This window comes from Macrotis lagotis, chromosome 5 (genome assembly GCF_037893015.1).
Source record: "Macrotis lagotis isolate mMagLag1 chromosome 5, bilby.v1.9.chrom.fasta, whole genome shotgun sequence".
Taxonomy (NCBI): Eukaryota; Metazoa; Chordata; class Mammalia; order Peramelemorphia; family Peramelidae; genus Macrotis; species Macrotis lagotis.
In genome coordinates this window covers 193,932,203-193,955,839 of record NC_133662.1, presented here as the reverse complement: position 1 = coordinate 193,955,839, position 23,637 = coordinate 193,932,203, and the positions used below count along the sequence as shown (strand labels likewise).

General features: G+C 38.5%; 1 protein-coding gene across 1 annotated transcript; it reads left to right on the top strand.

The window, feature by feature from the left end:
- Positions 1-6,888: 6,888 nt before the first annotated feature.
- F3 (coagulation factor III, tissue factor) lies at positions 6,889-22,774 on the top strand. The gene is made up of 6 exons (XM_074188216.1): positions 6,889-7,089; positions 8,586-8,697; positions 13,786-13,976; positions 16,388-16,566; positions 17,863-18,022; positions 20,097-22,774. Exons 1-6 carry the CDS (start codon positions 6,990-6,992, stop codon positions 20,231-20,233), a joined length of 879 nt encoding a protein of 292 aa, XP_074044317.1. The 5' UTR covers positions 6,889-6,989; the 3' UTR covers positions 20,234-22,774.
- Positions 22,775-23,637: the final 863 nt, after the last annotated feature.

Here is a 23,637-nt window from a genome sequence, read left to right as displayed (position 1 = left end):
TAAGCTTTACAAAATCATCTAATGCAATGTGTTGGTAACTTTCTAACAGCTTAATTTCTAACAGGTTAAATTCCTGATTAGACTATTTTTATAGGGCTAATGAATAACTGGCATAGTGAATATTGTTCCAGAGCAATGAAGAACATGTCTCCTGTATCATTTTGCAATTGTATGCCTGCATATCTGAAGCATAATGCTATAACTGGTCTAAGAAGCTGGTATGAATCTTACCAGATGTGCAGAAGAGAGGAATGTCACAATCTTTAAATTGATCAGATTAATTTTTGCTCATCTTTTCTTTATACATCACCTTCATTTCCAAATATATACTTCCCAGAGAATTATCCCTTGCTACAAAGATAAAAACAATAGTAGAAATAAAAATTTGATATGAGAGAAAAAACTTTTTCAGACATTGTCCCTTATTTATTATTTTCTTTTCCCTCAGTTACATGTAAAAGCAATTTTTAACTTTCATTTTGAAAATTTTGAACTCTAAATTCTCCCCTTTCCTTCCTACCCACTATCCCCACAGTGAAATGGCAAGCAATTCAATATATACATGGGTAGTCATGTAAAACATTTCCATTATAGTCATGTTGAGAAAGAAATCCTAGGTACACTCCCCCCAAAAAATCTCAAGAAAAATAAAGTAAAAAAAAAACCCCAGTATGCTTCAATCTGTATTCAGACACCATCAGTTCTTTCTCTCAGGATGGAGAGCATTTTTCGTCATATATCCTTCCAAGTTCTCTTGGATCACTGTATTGATGGGAATAGATAAGTCATTCACAGATGATCATACTACAATATTGCAGTTACTTGGTACATAGTATTTTTCACTTTGCATCGGTTCATATAAGTCTTTCTAGAGTTTTCTGAGATCATTCTGCTCATCATTTCTTATGGTACAATAGTATTCTGCTCATCACATATCACAATTTGTTAAGTCATTCCAAAATTGTTAGAAAGTCCACATTTAAAAAGTGTTTTTGGGGTCAGCTAGGTGGCGCAGTGGATAAAGCACCGGCCCTGGAGTCAGGAGCACCTGAGTTCAAATCCTATCTCAGACACTTAATAATTACCTAGCTGTGTGACCTTGAGCAAGTCACTTAACCCCATTGCCTTGCAAAAAGCTAAACAACCAAACAAATAAATGAATAAATAAATAAATACATGATGAGGAGTGTTTTCTGTGCGTCCAACACTGTGTTAAGTTAACACAGTTAACACAGTGTCAGAAACACAGAAAGTGAGCAATACAGTCCCTACACACAAGGACCTTTATTACATTTTAATGGGGGAAGATGTCACCCTAGGGAAGGGTGATGGAAAGATGGCCGGTGAGGGGAAAGGAGGAGAGCAAGATATGAGTGAAGTGAATCCTGACTGAGATCCTTCCCGAAACAGTATTTCAGGGGAAAGAGATGCTCCCAGGAGAGCAGGACCTCAAGACAAAAATTTTCTGGAAAACTAAATAGATAAGAAAGAGATTAGTTTTTTGTGTACTTCTTTCCATTTATATTGAAGTTATTGTTGATGTTGTTGTCCTGGTTTTGCTTCCTTTACTTTGAATCACTTTTTCTGTAGTCTTTAATGGTGCAATAACATCACATACTACACTGATGAACCATCTCCCAAACAATTGGCACCTACTTTCTTTTGCTGTTTGCTAATACAAAAAGCTGATGCTTCATTAGACCTGAAAGTTTGAGCATGTACACACAGACTCAGCTAATATCCAGGATTTGAATGAGACAGGCAAAAAGTAGGGTTCCTCCAAAAACCATGGACAAATCCTCCCCCAAGAAACTCAATATCCTGGGAAGTCTCATTTTTTCAGGGGATATTTGAGGATCTCACTGTCATGAGTTGGAGGATTATTTTTTCAAATGGTGGTTCATAGAGTCCCAAATTTAGATCTGGAAGGAACATTTGAGGAGATCCAGTTTTCCACACACACAAATACACCTCATTTTACAGATGGCAAATTGAGGTCCAGGTGATTGACTCACCCAAAGTCACACAAGTAATAAGTAGCAGAAAGGCTGTGTTAAGCTATTCACATTTCCTCAAATATTTCTCGATGAGTAAAAGCATCCTTCAGCATCTATGCTACAGAACAAACCCAGGAAATCCAACAAGGGCATTGCCAACATTTCAAACATACTCAGAAGTCAACTACTCTGCCATACTCAGTGTTTAAAAGTTTAGTCCCAAAGCTATCTCTGGGCCAGTTAGGTGGAATCATAAAAAGAGAGTTGGCCTGGGTTCAGGAAGATTGGAATTCCAATCAGCCTCGAGGTACTAGCTATGTGACCCTGGGCAAGTCACTTAATATCTATCTATCTATCTATCTTAATATCTTATTATCTTAATATCTTATCTATCTTAATATCTATCACAATTTCTGCATCCAGGGTTGTGTTAAAGATCAAAAGAGATAATATTTGTAAAGTTCTCTGCTTTTTTATTGGTATTCCCAGCAATTTTGGGGAATGCTTGGCATTTAATAAGTGCTTAATGAATGAGTGTTCATTCATTTTTTCTTTCTACAAAATTCCCCTTTTAGTCCAACAAACATTTAGCCAATAGCCTACTTTGCACCTATGTCAGGTATTTGTTATTTAGTCCCATCCAACTTTTTGTAATTTCTTTAGGTTTTGTTTAGGAAAAGATATTGGAATGGTTTGCCATTTTCTTCTCCAACTTTTTTTTCAGATGAGAAATTGAGGTAAACAGGATTAAGTGACCTGCCTACAGGTCACACAACTAGTAAGTGTCTGAGGCCAGATTTGAACTCAGAAAGATGAGTCTTCCTGACTCTAGGTCTGACTCTATCCATTGCACCAGCTAGCTCTATTTGTTTTTCAGTTTAGTTTATAAAGATGAAAGGGGCTCTTTAGGTCATCTAATCTATGCCTTTATGTTATAAATGATGAAAGTGAGGCCTAGAAAGGGGACATGATTTGCTAAAGGTCCCAGAAGTAGTAAACTTCAGAGCTGAGTTTTTGTTTAGAAAAAGATTCACAAGATACAGAATGAGTTGGGAATTTTTGGATGTGGTCAATGTGGTAATTTGCTTTGCTTGACCATCACTATGGCTACAAGGGTTTTGTTTTGTTTTTTCTTTTCCTCAGTTTGGAGGTGGGAAGGAGAACAGGGATAAAGGTAGCGTTCTTCCCTATCCTACCCCATCAAAAAAAGAGATGAGAACAGAAGAAAGGCTAGAAGTAATCACAAACAGGACAGCTTTGGAAGTGACATGTTAAATTATTAAATATTTTAAAATAGCAAGTTCTACATGATAGAAATTCACAGTTTCATGTACAATGCTCCTGCTCTGTTAAATACACAGAAACCCATATTTTATTTGATGTTTGTTAATTCAGAATAAAAAATAAATTAAATTTTAAAAGAAATCCACAGTGGTTGGACTAGACAAAGAGATGTGCACAATTATCAGCGGGCTGATAAATATTTTTGTATATTTGCAAGTCTTTGCTTCTGAATTTATATCACTCTTTCAGACTCTTGTATTAAATTCATTTTTTCTCATCCACTAGCTGACCCTGATGTCTACTGAATGACCTTGTGACTTCAACAGAGTTCCAGAACTCCAAATAGAATTCAGACTATAGAGTTGCAATGACCTTGGAACCTCTTAATGCATTTAGGTGCTCAAGGGTCAAATGTCCTTCATCCTCTTCTCTTAGAACAGTAAGCAGAAGATACAGTACAGATTCCAAAAGGTCAGACTAGGGGGTGGGTGTGGGAGGAAGATTCCAGGAGGCAAGCAAAAGGGAAAAGAGGGGAGCAAAGTATTACTGATTTCACTAATTCCACTGTTGGTGAGACAGAAAGTGTCTTCTAAAAGTATTATTTGAAGGGAGGCCACATGGAAGAGGAAGTTGATTTTTTTCTGGGGAACTCCAGAGGACAGAACTAAGGAAAGAATTACAGAAAAGTACATTTTGGCTCAATATGAGGATTTACAGAGATCCCAAAGGGAACCTTAAGAAGCAGTGAATTGTCACTAAAAGTATACAAGTGGAAAGGCCACAGCAGGTGGGCTGTTAAAAGATTGCCCATACTGAGAGGTTATTCTAAGATCCCGTTCAATTCAAAGTTTATTTAATTCTATGACACTGGTTCAGTTCCCTAACAGCAAGCAGAAGTCCAGGAAATAATCGCAGGATATTTCAAATGACCCAGTAAAGCATAGGTATACTATGCATGTAGCATGTGCTTAATGAATGAATTTTTTGGTATGTTTGCATTTAATATGGGTTTAGTGTTGTAATATAGCAGGAAAATGTATGTATCCCATAGCAAAACAGGGGTGTAAGCTTAAAGGGTGGGAAGAAGAATATGGAGAATACTAGAGATTGTATAGGCACGGAATCCTAGAATCTTAGCAATGAAAGGAATCTCAGATCCAGTCAGTAAAGAAACTCCTCTAATAAGGTGAAAACCCAGCCTCTAATACAGGGGAACATCTTATCCTCATTACATTTTTGCCCAGCTCCAATTAATTGGAAGGAAAGGCAGAAGAGAATAGAGTACCAGGCTGGAGTTCAAATCTGCCTTCAAACAGTTACTAGCTCTGTGTTGGGCAAGTCACTTGTTTGTCTGAGTTTCCTCACTTGTAAAATGACCTGGAAAAGAAAATGGCAGACCACTCTTTGCCAAGAAAACCCCAAATGAGGTCACGAAGAGTTGGGTTAAACAATTGATAGGAAACTTTTCCACCCAGAGCTTCTTGAAGGTTTGTTTTTCTGCCATTTCTAGCCTTTCTAACCCTAATTTTGCATCATATATTCCAAAAGATCAGAATGGGAGGGGGGGAGGGAAGGGAATGAGCAGTGGATTTGGAATCAGTAAGACTCAAATTCAAATCCTGCCCCAGACATTTCCTAGCTGTTTTACCCTGGGAGAATCATTTGCTCATTCTCAAAATGGGGATACTAGCACCTATCACATGGAGTTGTTGTGAAGATTAAAGAAGATAATAGATGTGCTTTGCAATTTTTGAGATATTATATTGATGTAAAACCTTGCAAAAAGTGATTGGTAGAAACTGTCACTGAATGTAGTTGGAAAACAAATAAAATATTTATATAATGGGGAAAGATATTATATAGATAGTTTAATATTTAGCTCTTTGCAGTCTTTTTCCATGTTATTTCATTTGCTCCTCATAACAATCTTAAGAGATAGAAATTATTATTATCCCCATTTTACAGAGGAGGAGACCATATTCCTAATAATAATGTTTGTCCTTCATTTTTGAAGAAGAGAGGTGATGCCATGGCAAGCACATGAACTGGATAGGAGTGAGGGAGCTGTGCTAAGTTCCCTACTCCAGAGGCCAGATGGCCGGATATGGATCAGGACAATGCGGGTTTAGTGACTTGGGCAAGTGCCTGGGTTGGATTCGAAGTCCTGTCCTCCTGAGTCCGAGGCCAGTGCTCTCTCCACGGCACCACCTAGCTGCCCCCACATCCCTACTGAGCTCCTGAGGCAGCATTGGAACTCAGTTGGTCCTTACTTCCAAGTGCAATGCTCAGGCCGTGGCGCCACCTAGCGGTGACACCTGAAATCCACAGAGGTAAAGCGATTGATTCTTTTAGGGACTCACAGCCCATCCACTGCACCTTTTTGTTGGGAGTTTCCTGAAGAGCCCGGGGACTTTTGGAAAGCAATGGGCGGAAACTAGAGCTTAATTCCAGTGCCATTTGGCTCTGGTAGTTTTTAATTTAAGTTTATTTCAGGACACAGGACTCACAGAAGTATGTGTCTGGAGAATGGGAAGGAACTTCCAAGGCTGCTTAAGCGACCCCAGGCCTCACAGAGAAGGAGCCAGGCCGCGTCTCCTGGGCTCGGTCCTCTTCCAGCATCCTTCCAACAGCTCGAGCCTTTGGACTGAAACGCGTCGGCTGCTGGCCCGGCTGCCCACGACAGCCATCGGCCCCAGCTGCTGCCTTGCTCACGGCGCACATGCAATCGGACGTTGATGCTAGAGAGCCGGCCCGGGCCTGGGAAATCCGGCCCGCCCTGTGGTGCCCTTTATTGATCCGGCCTCTCCGAGGGGCTGGCCCCCTCCAACGGCCAAGCAAGGCGCCGCCGACTAATTCGGGGAAGGTGAAGGCAAGTGATGCCGGCGTCGTTGCCTGGAGGAGCAGCCGGGGCGCTCGGGGCGCTCGGGGCCACGGACACGACGGATGGGCCCCACGCAGCCTCCTCCAGCAGGGGTTTGCCTTCTCTTTTCTCCCACTCCCTGCGCAGGTGGCCGCCGCCGCTCGCCCGGGCCCCAGCCATGGGCAGGAGCGTCTCGGGGTCCTCGGAGCCCCGGAGAGGCGGCCCCAGGGCGCTGCTGGCTCTCTCCGGGGTTCCGGCGTCCCGGCGGCGGTGAGTCACCGGGCCTGGCCCTCGGGGGCCCCGGGCCGGGGAGGCGGGGCAGGGGTGTGGGAGCGGAAAGGCCGCCCACCTCAACCTTGGGGGGCCGTTGGAGGGGCGTGGACACGGGCCGACGCGGGCGTCTCGGGAAAGCCCAGAAAAGGGGCCGGGCCAGCGCCCAAGAGGCGGGAGAGGGAGCCCGAGAGCTTTATATGGAGAAGCCCGCTTGCGACCCCCGTGCACAAGGCTCCCTGGAAGCCAAGAGTAGCCAGGCCCCCAGCCAGGGTCCCCCCAGCCAGGCCCCCAGCCAGGGTCCCCCCAGCCGGTCCCCCAGCCAGGCCCCCAGCCGGTCCCCCAGCCAGGGTCTCAGCCAGGGTCTCAGCCAGGCCCCCAGCCAGGGGCCCCCAGCCAGGGTCTCAGCCAGGGTCTCAGCCAGGCCCCCAATCAGGCCCCCAGCCAGGGTCCCCCCAGCCAGGGTCTCAGACAGGCCCCCCAGTCGGGCCCCCAGCCAGGCGAGCCCACGGCTTAGAGAGCTCGGGTCTCCCGGGAACGCTCCAGGGCCACTACCCCCCAGCACACGAGCCCCGAGCATGGCGCCCCCCAAGGCTGGCCTCCTGGTGGCCCCCGCGGCCCCTGCCCGGACGGCCCTGCTAGGCGTCCTCCTGCTCGTCCAGGTGTCCTCGGCCTCAGGTGAGTGGCCGCCCGAGCCTCTGGGGAGCGCGGCGGCGCGCGGAGAGCGCCTGGGGGGCCCGGAGCAGGGCGCGCTGGTCCCCCAGGCGAGGGCTCGAGCCTGGCCCGGGCCGCTGGTGGCTGGTGGGAGCCGCTCCGCCTCCCTCTCCCGGTGCCCCGGCCGGGGGGGATGAGATGGGAAAGTTGGAAGTTTGCTGGTCTCCTCCTGACTTTCTGCCCATTTCCAGGCCGGGCTGTGCTCCTGGCCAGGCCGGCAGGTAGGCTTTCAAGCCCGGGGCCACCGAGCTCGGCCTCGAATCCTCCACGCAGCCGGTAACTCTTGGCTCCACAGTTTTCCCGAGCACTGGATCTGTTCATCCGCACGCGCAAACTCAGCCAACTTTTCCTTTTAAGGTTCTCGGGAGTTTAAAAAACCTGGTACAACATGAAAAAAACCTGGTACAACATGGTGGGTTTTGCTCAAGACCGGGGTGGGGGAGAGAGAGGTACGCAAGACCTTTCAGGAACAGCTTGTGAACCACTTCACTGTCCAGCTAAATCTTGGAGAGTACCTCGAGTGTGATGAAGAATGAGTAATTTGCTTCCAGTGTGAGAACAGAGAGGAATCAAATTGCAAAATCTCAAGAGCCGTGCATACCACATATCCGCACTGGGCTTTAACGGGAGTTAAGTAATGATATGAGCAGTTTCTGTTATGGATCTAATGCATTTATGTTAACTTCTGAATGCCTATGTCAACTCTAGCTAGCATCCCTATCAAAGCTCTGGCTATCTCACTGCCTTGTTTATCTAATTGAGCTACGAAGGGATGAATTTGGGTTTCGATGTAATCTTACTTATGGGATCTTTACAATCCTTTTCCTTTCTTTTTCTTCTTCACTTTCTTATAACAGCTTCAGGAGAGAAAAAGTGGTACAGGCAGGCTGCTTATCAAATTAGTCCACAGACTCAGTTTCTTCATCTGTCAAAAGAGGAAATTAAACAAGGGAACCTCTAATGTCCCTTTCAACTCAAAAATCAATGAGCATATGAAGTTGTGAGTTTTTACTTTGGTTCCAAACTGAGTTACTTCTAGAAGCAGGGTCTTGGGGTTGGTTATTGTTGAATTTTTAAGTACTAATTCACTTTCCTAAGTGTAGAGAGAGACTTGCCCTTTACCCTCTCTTTTCCCTTACACAGAGGTTCTGTGTATGTTTTTATGGATTATGACATAAATAAAATTAGAGAAACAATTTACTTTGAGTCAAGCATGAGATTAGGACTTTTTTCCACTGGTCAATAAGGAACACACATATATATATATATGTATATATATACATATACATATATATTACCATTTTAAAAATCTGATGCTGTAGGATATAAAGGGGAACATCTTGAGGTCATTTTATGCATATCAAACAGAAAGCCAATTTTGAAGTCCATATTCAGTTAGTGAAGCTGTACTGGTCATTAGAACAACAAAAATAATGGTGTCCTTTCTTGTTTATGCATAGGCACTTCCGATGTAGTGTTGGCATATAATATAACCTGGAAATCCATTGATTTCAAGACCATATTGGAGTGGGAGCCCAAACCAGTCAATTATGTCTACTCTGTTGAAATAAGGTAAGTCGATATCTTGGTAAAAATAAGATTTCTGGGATGTCACCGTTTAATTATTTGCTAGCATTTATGTAACTCTTCAAGGTTTACAAACCTTAAAAATGTATTTTCTTTCCAAATAAAAAATAGCCGTTACACATGTTGATTCAGTTGATCACAATTCTGTGAAGTAGGGGCTGCTATTTTAAAACCAGTTTTGCAGATGAAGAAATAGAGGGTTAGATGGATTAAGTAACTTGTCCAGGATCATACAATACTAAATGCCTAAGGCAAGTTTTTCTAATTCCAGAATTAACTCACTGATTCACTGACACAGCGTTTCTCTGTATCCAGTATTGGGTAGGGGGAGGTAGATGAAAGGAACTGCTCTCTAGGGACCAAGAAGAATATGATAGAAGAGAGTATTCAGTTGGTTTTTGAAGATCTACACAGCTCTAGCAAGAATGTGACGTTGCTTATAAAAGACGATGATAATCAACAATGTAATAGACAGTGAGAAGGGGCCTTACTGAAGCTGGCAGATCATTTTAATCTTGTTTTGGGATGTTCAAAAATTTCATAGTTTGGATTAAGAGTTGTGGAAAGGGAAATCTTTGCCACAGATGATGGAGGCACTGATTCAGTATTAGTCTTACAAGAGCAATGACATCTAGTCTACTTGATATGTATGAATTTCCCTTTTTGGGGTAACAGTCTAGACTTTGGAGCAAAGTATAAGCCATAGGGAAAGGAGGAGGCCCGTACTTAGTGTTCAAATCACCTAGGGCAGTATTTGATTCATAAAGTGTTTGAATTCTGCAAATCTAGAGCATTCACATTACAGGGCAAGTCTTGTGAATGTGCCAGATAAATTACTGAATATGCCTGGCAGAATCCAACTAGAAGATCAAATTGGAGAGGCTGCTGCTGGAATACAATTACAACTGAGAACTTGCCCGAGCAGTCATGAAACTCTCTATATGGAAATATAGAGTGTTCAGAGACATTCCTCTCCACTGCATTTAAAATAACCTGAGCCATACTGCTAGAAATATGACTATTCTTTTCTTTTCTTTTTTTTCACACTCCTTCTAAAATGTTCCAAAAGACATTATGGAAAGATGATACTTTCTTTCCAGTAATTTTACAAAGGGATAAAAGTGTCACTGGTTAAATTTAAAAGTGCTATTTCTAGTTTATGCTGAGACTTTAAAAAGCAGTAGGAATACAATTCTCCTTAACTATACCAGTGCCAGAATAGTGACACCAATTTTTGGTTTTTGTTCATTAATATTTCACAAAAGGAATGATTGGGGACTGAGGAAAGGGGAATCAGAGTTTCAAATATATTTGTGGCATCTTAGATATTGTTTAAAAAGAAGAAAATAGAAATAAAAAGAGGGAAATAGGAAAAGTTCAAACTTGTCAAGGTAGATTCTGTGGTTTGGACAATTTTGTAATTAAAGACAATGCCCAGTTGAGAGAAAATCCATTGGATTAGCTTTCAGTAATTCATAATCTTGAAAAATCTCACTAAATCTGAGTTGAAGTCTCCCTTTGTGCTAACTCTTCATAAGAAAATGCTTTACTATGAAATTAATGTCATAAACATTATGATGGAAGAATGGGGTTGTTTGCTTCAAAGAATATGTTTTTAAAGTTCTTTAGCAGAATTCATTTACAGAGAAAAATGTATATAAAGGTAAATTTTTAACTGTTATAAAAAGCAGGCCTTTGCCAGCTACTATAGAATGTAACTAAAATAATAAAACTGTCTTTAAGAAAATATAGACTCCAATTCACAAATGCCTCGCTTTTACCTATCTTCCTTATGTGCTAGTCCTACAGATTTTTCTTCCTTTCTTAAAAATCTTCCCTCCTCCCCATTTCCCAGGGTTCTTCTCTGGAACCCTGACTCTTTCTTCCTTTACATCTTGTTCCTGTGCCAGGTTCTACTATGTAGGATAGGGAATTGGGTAGGAGAAGGGAGAAGGAAAATCTGATTGATGCCCCAGGACTCTTCTTTCTGAGTTTCCAGCCCTTCATAAGACCTCTCAACTTTCTGAGCCCCAGCCCCTAGAGGCCTAATCTCCATTCCCATTTCTAGTTCCTCTTGCCTCTATAAATCCTACCTCCCAGATTCCTAATCTCCATCTCTGTTCCTACTCCTCCTGCCTTTCTAAACCCCTAAATCCCTTTTCTCCATTCAGTTTCTGAGACCAATGGAAGCCGTGCCAGTGGCTTAGAGTTAAAGACGCCCATTTATTGACCTTTGCGCAGAACTGTAGTTCTAGAGCTGGCAGAGTTCAGAAGCCAGCTAGTCAGGCCCCCTTATTTTTATGATGCCCAGAAGGATTAAATACTTACCTAGAGTCACACAAGTAGTCTCAAAAGTGGAACATGAATGAACATAGGTCCTCTGATTCTAGAACTAGCATTCTTCTCACTGTATCTCTCTTACTGCCCTGTTCTTATTGCAATAGGTGTTAAATATGTGTCCATTTATTCAGTATGTTAAAGTAGGGATTCCTTTAATGTATGGATGAGATCATAATACCACTCAAGTCCTTCCTTACCCTCCAAGTCTGTAATTTTTGCATCCAAATAACAATTAAGAACTGATTTTTCCTCCCATAGAAACATGATCAGGTGTGGTAGTTTGGTTCCATTATTGCTATTTTTCAGGTAACTTATGCGTTAAATGGACTTTAATGAGCTAGCCCAGGAAACCAGAATGTTTATTTCTAAGAGAAAAGGCATTCTGAGTTCCACATGACTTGCAAATGAAATGTTGGTTGTAAATTAGTATCTGGTTCAGAATTTCTACTCAGTCTCCTAAGGAAAAAACAAGAGACTCTTGAAAATAATAAGACTAATGATATAGTGGGAAGGCTCTCAGAATAGCTGTCCCTTTCCAGATTTGCTAAATGGTTCCGTGTCTGTGTGTGTGTGTGTGTGTGTGTGTGTGTGTGTGTGTGTGTGTGAGAGAGAGAGAGAGAGAGAAAGAGAGAGAGAGAGAGAGACAGAGAGACAGAGAGAGACAGAGACAGAGAGAGACCCCATGAGAGAATCAAGTTGCCTCACTTTCACTAATGATATAGTCTTCTTTCATAGGAGAGTTCCCAGCTCTTGTGGTCAGGGTGGGCAAAAGTGATGGGGCCGAGTTACTTCTCTCAGATTCCCATCCTGTTTTCCTTGTGATCACAAGGAGGATTGCAAAGGGAAAAAAATTATGCTAGTGATAAGTTTTCCCTCTAAGATATCAAATGTGAAATTGTGTTTTTGTCAGATATACTTATTATGAATAATAATTTCTTAGTATGAAAACACTCAGTTTCTTCTCTCATTCTAAAATATCCCCTTTCCTTCCCCTTTACCCTGAGGGAATTTTATATATTTATTCTCTTCTCCAAATTGGCATTTATGAGTTCTGTTATTATATTTAATCCAAGTTAATTTGGAATATTAAATATATTCTCTGAAGACATGCTGAATCCTCCTTGTCTCATCCATATTTATATATTTGCCAAAGTGTTGGAAAAGAAATTACCATTATCTGGACTTCATTTTGAGATAATATTTAGTACCTTTTCACTACTCTGGTTTAATTGGAAAAGTCTCATTGCATTTCAACACATAAAGTTAAGAGGAGGGCATGTTCTGCAATAGAAAGAATGGAAGATTCAGAGTCAGAGGACCCAGGTTTGAATTCTGACGTTGCCACTTTGTAGTTTTGTGATCTTAGGCATGTCATTTACTTTCCTCTCTTCGTTTTCCCTTTTTTACATTGAGGGCTTGGAATCAATGATTTCTAAGTTCTCCTTTATTTCTAAATCTGTGATCCCATAAAAAATATACAAGGAATTGAGATTTCTAAACCAGCCTGAATATTTTGGGATAGTTGAAAATGAAACCGTCCTCTTTGTCTCAGCTCTAAGAGAATGCATTATCTATTGCTTTCATGCCTAGGTTTAAGAAACTAAATCTAGCTGATGCTTCTATTTTCTGAAAATGCAATAACATTTTAATAGTTCTTCAGCATGTGATTAGACCGCTGAGTAAAAAACAAAACCCAAAAAACCCTCAAGTTCCACAGCTAAGATTTGTCTGAATTGCAACTGACCATATACAAAGACTATAAGATTTTTCCATTTCAATAGGAATTCTACAAATCTCATCCTTCCATTCTTGCACTTTAAGATAAATGATTTGTCTAGTAGCCTTTCAGGATCTTAGATTTTGTTAGTAATATATCACTTAGATTTCCTTCAACAAGAGAATACCCTCACCCTGTATAAATAAAAGAAAGAATAAGTATGAGGCATGGGTTGTAGTTTCTCTAATAAGATATAATGTTGAGATGATTCTATTTCTAAAGAAATAAATACAACAAAAACAACTAGTTCGGGAACTTGAGGATCATGAAGTGAATGCCTTGATTTGACCAGAGTCAAAACAAGACATTTTTCTGGAATCAAAATACCTGGGTTCAAATTCAATTAGTGGGGCTTAGCTAGATGACTTCTACTTCTCAGCAGTTTTCTCTTCTATAAAATCAGGACAGAGCTAGAAAATCTCTGGGGTCTCTCCTATTCCTCTTAATATTCTGTACTTGTCCATTATATGCTTCAGGCAGAGTTGAAGAATTGCTCCCCCTTTCGGTTTGGATTTGGTTTCACACACAAACCTTAAATTAGCAATAATCAAGAGAGTATAGAGAGAGGAATTACATTAATTAATTAAATTAATTAAAACTATAATAGATGCATTTGTAAAGCAGAATTTCTAAAAAGTTTTGTTGTGTCATATGTTCTGTGCCCCTCAACCCAATTTTGACTGAAATAAATGGGATTACAGAAGTAATACAGTTGGGTTATTATAGAAAATAATTAGTTTCTTTTGTGGCCATTAGCAACCTAATTTCACAACATTTGGGGTCAGAGGACCCAGGTTTGAATTCTGACTTTGCTACTTTGTAGTTTTGTGATCTTGGGTGTGTCATTTACTTTCCTCTGCCCCTCCCTCCTCTCACAAATATACATCCTTTTGGAAGTGAACAAATAATGCTCTCTCTCTCATCACCTTTTTTCTTTCATTCTTTTTTCTTTTTAGTCCCAAGTGGGGAGATTGGAAAAAGAAATGTTTTCAAATAAAAAAAACAGAATGTGATCTCACAGATGAGATGAAAAATGTACGTGAAACGTATTTTGTTCGAATCCTTTCTGAAAAACCAGTAAAATCAGATGGGGATCCTGAAGAATCCTTGCATGCTAATGCACCTAACTTCACACCTTACTTAGACAGTAAGTAAGGGAGAATGGGTCTGAATTCGTTATTATCTTGATTTTAGCTAAATACTTTTGAGCTTCACTGAACACCACCATAAATAAGGTTTCTTGGCTTCATATTGGCTAGAAACTCATACTCCCACTCTTGATGGAAATGTTGACCCTTCAGAGATTCTGGATTTAGCTATCATGAGTTACTTTGACAGAAAAAATTCATGCTTTCCAAGGCCAGCCCTCTGGTGATCAACCTTTCCAAATTTAACAAGACCACTCCTTGGAAGAGGCACATGGTCTAGCAGATAGAGAACTAGCTTTGGAATCAGGAGGACCTGCTAAGACTAGTCCTAAGTCTGATATCCTGGGCAAGTAGTTTTAACCTCTCATCTCTCCCCAACCCACTCTAGGAAATTCTCTAAGTCTATAAGTTATCAAAAGATCAATGAGCTGTATTGGTGAAGAAAATTTCCAAATTGAGAGTTTCCCTTAAAATTATAAGTACTGAAAACTATCTTTGCATGTAGTTGGAAAAAATAAATATTTTTTTTTAAAAAATCATACGTACTATCTCCCTTCCCTCTCCTAAACTCCTCCCCCAACCCTCCTGTCACTGTCTCATTAAGTCCTTGGACAACAGGCATACACACTCTATCAGGTGATTGTTCTCAGAGGGTTTCCAACTTGATATGCCCTGCCAGGGCTCCCCTCCCATAGCTACCTTAAAAAGAAAAAGGTCACCTCTATACCATGATGAAGAGTTACAGAAGGCTTTAGTGAGAAATTAATAGAATAAACTTGGAAAAAATAAAATTGAATTTAAAGAAAAGAATAATGGAAAATAATTTTAAGGAAAAATGAGGTTAGATCTATTACATGATTAGGCTACAGCTTCTTTCTGGGTTTTTTAAAAATTACTTCTTACTTATTGCATAAAGTATCTATTCACTCATTTGGAAATTTAATATTAAAAAAATAAACCACAACTTTGACTTTTTCATCCTGAACAAATATATATTCAGTGAAAGGAAATATAAAGATTAAGACACCATAAACAGGATTCTCAGGCGCTGTTTACACCAAATCACATCTGTAAAAGGATCCCTAGAACTACACACATTGTAGGTAGTCATTTAGCCTCTGCTCAAAGATTTTCAGTGATGGTAGAGCCCACTACCTCCAAAAGTATCTGATACACATTTGGATAGATCTAATTCTAAGGAAGTTTGATAGTGGGTTTCTTTTTGTTTTCTTCTTCCTTCAAGTTCAAATTTAAACTCACCTCTTTGCAACTCACCTTCATTCTTCTTCTTCTTCTTCTTCTTCTTCTTCTTCTTCTTCTTCTTCTTCTTCTTCTTCTTCCCTCTTGAACCTTGGAGCCAAGCGGCCCTCTTTCACATGACAGATCCTAGAATGCTTAAAGAGAGCTCTTATATTCCCCATTGAAACTTCTGTCCACAGACTTGGCATCCTCAATTCCTTGCCCCATTAGCCTGTGGACCACCTCATTGTTCACAGTCAGTTGTGACATGTGCAAAGTAGGAATTTGGAAGAAAGATCAGACTCTAAGTGGCAGAAACAAGAATAAAAAGTATAATAATAGAAGAAAGTTTAGCAAAATTAAATTTAATGCCAGGAAAACTTTGCTAACTTTTCACATCTGTCCCAAAGTAGAATGACCTTGGTGAGCCATTCTTTCCCAAGAACACGTTAAGAGTAGGCTAAAGATTGAAATAAACCACTTGTTGAGAATATTATTATAATGGAGATTCTTTTCAAGTGTGATTGGACTAGGAGATGCCCGAAATCCCTTATGACTCCCAAATTCTTTAATTATTTTGTATGGTGTGGATGAGAGCCATTGAAATCACAATAAAGTGTGGTACAAAACCAAATAGAGTTAAAAAAAAAGTGACCAGAATGAAAAAAGGTAGAGGAAAAAAACTGATTGGGAATTTTAGGAAATGAATGGAAAACTGTTTCTCTTTCCTCTAAAAGTAAATCAAATTCCATGCACAGGGGAATTTCCTGTATCAGAGTACAGTATTTAGTATGACTAGAACTAACTATCCAAAATTGAATTAAACTGTTTCCAAAGATACAATAGTAAAGAAAGTCATTGGTCCCACAAGTGTCTATTGGTTCTGCTGTCATAAAAACAAAGCAGATATATATATATATATATATGATTTAGCCATGTCAAATCTATTCCCTGTTGATTCCCTTTCCTAATCAAAAAGACTTACTGCCATCAGAAAAGGTTTAGATAATGTAGTCAAGTACCTACCTTGCCATGACCTACCTACCCCTATGACCCACCTACCTTATCACCAAGGAGTTAATGTTTTTGCAGGAAGGATGTATGATTAAAAGTTGAATGATAGCTGATCAGGTTTTTAATCGACTGCAATTCCTTGTCTTCTTTGTCTCAGCAAACCTTGGGCAGCCAAAAATTAAAGATTTTGAACAAAATGGCACGAAATTGAAAGTGACAGTTCAAAATTCCATTACATCATTTAGACATAATGGGACCTTCCAAACCCTCCGTCAGATTTTTCATGAGGATTTAAATTATACTCTTCATTACTGGAAGGCTTCAAGTACAGGAAAGGTGAGTTCTTCCCCATCTTTTCACTTTGGAGCCCTTTATGTCTTTTTAAACTGAAAATTAATAATAAATATTGGTAATAGCATTTATATAGAGTTTTAAAGTTTGCAAATACTTCACAAGCATTAAATCATTTAATCCTCACAAACATAAGAGGTGGGTGCTATTAATATCCTCATTTTACAGTTGAGGAAACTAAGGTTAAGTGACTTGGCCAGAGTCATGTTGCTAGTAAGTAACTGAGACAGGATTTGAGACAAGATTTGAACTTGGATCTTCCTAACTCTAAGTATGGCATTGTAACTCTGTGCCACTTAACTGTCTAGATTTTCAATTTATCTCCTTTGAGGGGGAGTAAAATGGGAACTATTTGAGAAACTAAACATATATATATATATATATATATATATATATATATATATATGTTATTTGAGAAACAATGTATACCTATATGTGTGTATATATATATATATGTATACTATTTGAGAAACAATGTATACCTATATGTGTGTGTATATATATATATATATATATATATATATATATATATATATATATATATATATTAGAATAATAGACAAAGTCAGGAGACCTGAGTTCCATTGCCAGTTCTAGTTCTACCTCTTGTTAGCTATATGACTCTGAGCAAGATACTTTAAACTCTCTTAGCTTAGGGTTTTTTTAATCTTTAAAATTTTAAGATTGAATTAAATCATCTTTAAAATTCCTTTTCCAAAGACTTAAAATTTTAATTCCTTTCCACATGTAGGATCCCACATATTGATCCTTTACATTTTACTCAACCTCTGGAAAATTCTTGTTCATAGTTAAAAGTCTGGAATAAATTTTTCTATTGGAAAAGCTTTTGGGGGTTCAGAACGGGGTTTCAAGGACCTTAGTTGGATGGAATTTCTTTGGCACTTTGATATCTAACTTTGCCTAGAATGGACAACATCCACATTTTAGTACTTTAATCTTTTGTGAACCATGAAAGTCTTAGGATGCCTCAAGATAAGTCAGTCCCTCCTGTTTGGCACACACCTGGAACAGGACTATCAAATAAAGTCTAGGTGTTCATCCCACATTAGCCAAAAAAAAAAAAAGTCAAATTCTAATTGTCTCTTTATGCTAGCCTGTCTGCAGTAAAAACTTCCAGAAAATTAACTGAGTACTTCTGGTTTACCTACTTTCTTCTTGTATGACTTTGAGCTAATGTTTTCCTCATCTGTAAGAAGGGAGTTAAACTAGATGATCTTTCAGCTCTAAATCTTTGGTCCTGTGATTTATCTCTCTTAACAGAAATCAGTAAAGACGAAGACAAATGAATTTTTGGTTGATGTGGACAAAGAAGAAAGTTATTGTTTCAACGTCCAGGCAGTCATTCCATCTAGGAGAAGCAAGCAGAAGAGTCCAGAAAGTGCAATCCATTGTACCAGCCAAGAAAAATCTGTGTTTAAAAGTGAGTGTGCTTAGAGATTGTAGCTAGTCTGGTGTAATAGGTGTCTTTGTTGGCTACTTAGGGAGGGATGATTTCCATAGTTCAATTTGACCCCAATGAAGTTCCTTGTGAGACTGTAATTATATCATCATATATTATATCACATTATATCATATTATATTATATTGACCATTTGGCAGTCTGGTAAATCAGGGGAAGTGAACAATTCTGTATTAAATACCTTCTGTGTGTCACACAAATTTAATTCTCACAACAATCCTATGAATTAGGTGCTATTATGATTTCCCCAATTTGCAGATGTGAACATTGAGGCAGACAGAGATTAAATGACTTGGCCAGGGTCACACAGTTAACAAATGTTTAAGATTGGATTTCTACTTAGATCTTCCTGGCTTTAGGCCCAGTCCATTATTCTTTAAACATAGGTGACTTTGAATAAAATAAAATACATGGAATTACAAAATAAATAAAATTCGTTGAAATACAAAAAATATTTTTAAATTCACCAACCTCTGTAATTTACCTAGGTTAAGAATTCCTGGTTATATCTATATCCCCATTATCTGACAGTCTTCATAGTACATATTTGTTGGTTGATGGATTAACCTTAAATTTTTTTTTGCATATATGTGCATGTATTTGGGGTGGTATCAGAGCATTCTCTGAGTATTTTCTCCTGTTAATTTTAGAACCAAGCATAAGAAACTGTAATTCTCTACAGCTAAAACCTAGATTAAAAAGTGATTAGTTCCAAGAGAATGTGAAAATGTATAAATCAAGTCCTGTCACTGCGACTGAAAGCTTACAACCTGAGAAAATGAGACTTAAAGCAAAAATTTAAAAATGCATGATAAAGGAAAGATTAAATTCAATATATTCAGAAAACTTGGAAGGAAGGCTCAGAAGAGGAAGGTTAGGATGGAAGGTTTCATGAAGGAGATGAGACTTGACTGGGACTATTTTAAGAATTATAAGGGAAACAAAGGGACCCAGTGATTTATTTCCCTTTTTCTTTTCAGCAAATCTTTACAAGGAATTCTTAAACCATTCTTTCCAAGTTACTAACTGCCTGATGTCCAAAGACTTAGGCAGTAGTGTATTTAATGGAGAATCCAAAGTCCTGGGTTCATATCCTGACTTAGCCACTTAGTAACTTTGTGACTTTGGGCAAGTCACTTGTCCTCAACTCCCCATTTGTAAATTGAGGGAACTAGATTCTCTAAAGTCCCTTATAGCACTGAATCTATGATCCTAAGTAATATATTGTTCTTTTTTCTTCCAACAATAATTTTAAAAGATCCTTTCTAAATATAAAATGCTTTACAATGAATCACAAGATCCCATTCAAGGCTTTTAGCCATTGTTACCTAGTCCTTTTTTTTTTTTTTTTTAGTAAGGTCACACATTATCAAAAGTTTGGATGGGTAAGAGGAGAATGGAATAATTTTGTATCTGTCCTCCACTGTACCCCTGAATGGACAGTCTTTCTTTTTGTTTTTTTCCAGTTTGGGGAAAAAAAGGGGTAGTAAGTGGAAGGAAGGGGAAACAGAGATAGGGAGGAAAAGAAAGGAAGAAGAGAAGGAAAGAAATAATTTAAAGTATCTTTTTTATGTACAGAAGAGAACATAAGGAAGGAATCAGAAAGCAAGTTATATATTAAATTTATTATATATGTATACATATAGATATGATTTACATATACCTATATATATAATTATTTGTTATACATAATATAGATCTATAGTTTCATATACAATCTTTTTTGTTTCAATATATATGCATATATATACATATATGTATATGTATTTTAAGTAAGTTGTTATATAGAGATCCAATTTTTATATATTTTATATATCTATCTATAATATAGAGATATAATTTTGGGGGTTCTGATATACATATATATATATCATAACCTATATAATATAAATTCATGGTTTCATATGCAATCTTTTTTGTTGGGATATATATATGGAAATTTTTGGAGGGGGGTATTTAAATTCAAACTTTAAAAAAAAATCTTCTCTAAGCTAATTGTGATCCTGAGCAAGCCATACTTTTCTTTTTCTTTCAGACTTGTTTTTCATAGTTGGAGCTGTACTTTTTGTCATCATCATCCTTATCATTATCCTCTCTGTGACACTGTACAAATGCTCAAAAGGAAGAGCTAACAAGGAGGTGAAGGAAAACACACCCCTTAACACTGCATGAAGGGGAAGCACCATTACTAGCACTGTTGACTACTGCAGAAGCTGCATCTTACTGTGACAGGAAAACTATTGGTACTTGGAAGACAACACAACTCTAGGGAGAATTGCTATAGAAGAGCCTGGGAAAATAGCCTTCAAGTTCAAAAGGGAAAAAGAAAATTCTGTTTCTCTATTTCTTACTGTACTCATCATTACTATTTAGGTATCTCCCTAATGTACTTTGGAAATCAATGATTGGTACAGTGATTCAAATTTTATTTTATTTTGTTTAACACTATCATTCCTGATCTTTTCAGACCTTTAGACTAATTTTCTTGCCAAGTTGAAATCTGGTCTCCAGGTCTTTGAAGCACTGAATGGGATTTGGAAGAGTCAGGGAGAGACTGACTCAAAACCATATAAGAAAGCGGCCCCTGCCAAGAGTAGATTTGCTTCTACCACATGTCGGTCTTGATTTCTGCATCCTGCAAATTTGGAAAGGCAAAGATCTTCAGAGCTGCCTTTTTTTTTAATATCAATAAGACTAGTGGTGTTTCTACTGGTCTTCTTTTTCCTATCTCTGCTACTCTATAAGTACAGGATAGGAAAAGCTAGACACAAGGGGAAGGGAAACTTTCCATTTGCCTAAAGGAAGCATCAGCACAACTGTTGACTACTACAAATGCTGTGTTACGACCAGACTGACGTGAACATATTTGTTATGGACACTCTGAAACCACTGGCCAGAGTACTGGGCACCATATAATGTGTAGCACTTTAACAGACCTAAATGATGACACTTAAACACTTGACAGATATTCTATTTTTGTAATAAGACTACTATATAAATGAATTGTCTCAGTTATGAGTTGAGGTACTTTAGGCACTCAGGGTCAGTGTCTATTATATGTGTTGTCTTTGTTTATGGAAAGGTTTTGTATTCGGGGATTTTCTATTTATATCAATAATATATATTTGTATATATTGCAGTAATTTATTTAATATACTTTTATATAAATAAAGGTGAATGGGTTAAAAGGTTTAATTTGCTTTTCAGTCATTTATGATCAGTCTTGAGAAAAGAAGATGCTTAAAGACAGGCCACTAGAGTCAGCTGGTGCCTCAGTGGCATAGAATCTCAGAGACCTGAGTTCAAATATGGTTTCAGACACTACATGATCCTGGGCAAATCACTTAACTTCTGTTTACATCAGTTTTTGCTGTAAAATGAGGATTTTTATAGTACCTACCTCCCTAGGTTGTTATGAGAATAAAAATCAGATACTATTTATAAAATGTCTAATACATAGTACATACGATATAAATGGTTATTCCCTTTCCCACTTCACTTGGATCTCAAGCTTCTCATTTCTAAAATGAGAATTGTACTAAATGGCTTTCCACCATCTTTTAACACTAAATCTATTCCAAGTCTTGCTCTCATCTATTTTCATGAATATTCCATCCAATCTGACAAACATGAACAGCCTAGCACGGTAATTAGTAGGCATTTAATAAATAATTATCGATTAAGTACCTTCTGATTTCATCAGTACGGAGTACTCCAGAAAGGAATCTCACCTTAACAAGGCAGATTGGCAACAGTTCTGCTTCTGTAATCTTAAGAGAATTCCCTGGAGGGGTATTATAAGATCCCAAGCCACTGCAAATGCCACACAACCAACATTTAACGGTGGTAGGGCTTGAAGCTATGTTTAGCTGATTCCCAATTTGGCCATTAGTGTTTTCAAACTCAAATAGAAATAAAGGCTACTTAACATAAGGATGGGGGGGGGGAATCATATATTAACTTAGGAAATCACAAATTAAACACTGTTTACTTGTATTTTTATCTACTTTGTTAAATGTTTCCCAATTCCATTTTAACCTGGTTCCCAAGGCCAACATTTGACACCTTTGTAGTAGGCTATCCAAGAACTTTAGAACTTGTCCTCAATGAATTCACTTCGGTTTTGAAGCAAAGTAGGGTATAAAGATCACATAAGGTTACTAAAGTAACATGATACTCCTAAGATGGGCAACTAGGTGATGCAGTGGTTAGAGAAGTGGGTCTGGAGACAAGAAGACCAGGATTCAAATCCAGCCTTGGACACTGACTGTGTGACCCTGGGCAAGCCACCTAACTCTGCCTCAATTTCTTCTTCTGTAAAAAATGGGCTAGAGAAGAAAATGGCAAACCAGTCTAGGATCTTTGCCAAGAAAATTCCAAATAGGGTCATGAAGAATCAAACATGATTGAATAACAGCAAATTAAAAACTCCAAAGAGATTCTGATATATTGCACAAATTTTCACTTCACTCATGCTATGCAATGTAAATTTGTACATTTTTCCCCAAAAGTGGGAGAAACTGGGGAACAATATATTTGAGGTATTCAGTGAGCCAAGGAAGGACCATGTTAGGAATAGAATCAAATTCTCTTGATGCTCACTTCTAAGATTCTAGATCTTGGACTGGATTGACCCCCAGAGGTCATCTAGTTCAACCTTCTCATTTTACAGATGAGGAAACTTAAGATCCAAGAAAGTTTAGTGATTTATCCAAGGTCACTCAAGTAAATATCAGAGGTAGTATCTGTGACAAAATTTTCTCAAGTTATTTGACTCAAAGAGAGGAAGCATGACATAGTGGACTCTGAAGCCAGGAAGATCTGATATTTGTTGGCCTCGGGACAGTCATTTAACCCCTCAGATCTCTAGGCAACTTTCTCTAAGATTTAAGTTGCAGAAATAGCTCTGGCTTACACTGGCAGAAGGAAATTCTTCACCAGAGAGATCCTCATACCAATGAAATCATAGGTTCAGCCTACTGATTCAAATACATATATTATATAGTGATTTTCTTTTGTATCTTTTTTTTTGGCAAAGCTTAGGGTTTGTGACTTGCCCAAAGAATTATGTATCTTTAAGTAGAATATTTTTTAAAAAAACTTATAATTTCATTATGTAATAGTTGTATTTCCATGTCCTTTGATAATTTCCATGGTAGCCGAATTTTGATTGGTAAGGTACAGTAAATCCTAATAAAACATGTGGTATAACAGATGCTACTATGGGCATGTACTCTCTTCAAGTAAAAACCTGTCTAATCACATTATTCTTCATTTTTTGTAGTATAACTTTACTAATGCAATAAAAACAATCTTATAATTTCACAGGTTTTATAAATGATTGTAATTTGCTTCAGCACTGGAGAACTCTAGGACTCAGAGGTGAAGAAAGGGTAGCAAAACCTTAGTAGAGATAAAAATGGGGCAAAGCCCTTGAGTGGGATTTGTTAGCATTCAGTCAGTCAGTCAACAGAATCAAAGTTTTCTTGTTGTTGAGTCATTTCAGTTGTGTTTTAGTCTCCACGACCCCATCTGGGGTTTTCTTGGCAAAGATGCCAGAGAGGTTTGCCATTTCC

Excerpts from the sequence above, each read along its gene's own strand:
- F3 (XM_074188216.1), top strand. The coding sequence starts at position 6,990 with ATGGCGCCCCCCAAGGCTGGCCTCCTGGTGGCCCCCGCGGCCCCTGCC. Across the intron at positions 7,090-8,585 it reads CCAGGTGTCCTCGGCCTCAG|GCACTTCCGATGTAGTGTTG; the intron begins GTGAGTGGCCGC and ends GTTTATGCATAG. Across the intron at positions 13,977-16,387 it reads CTTCACACCTTACTTAGACA|CAAACCTTGGGCAGCCAAAA; the intron begins GTAAGTAAGGGA and ends TCTTTGTCTCAG.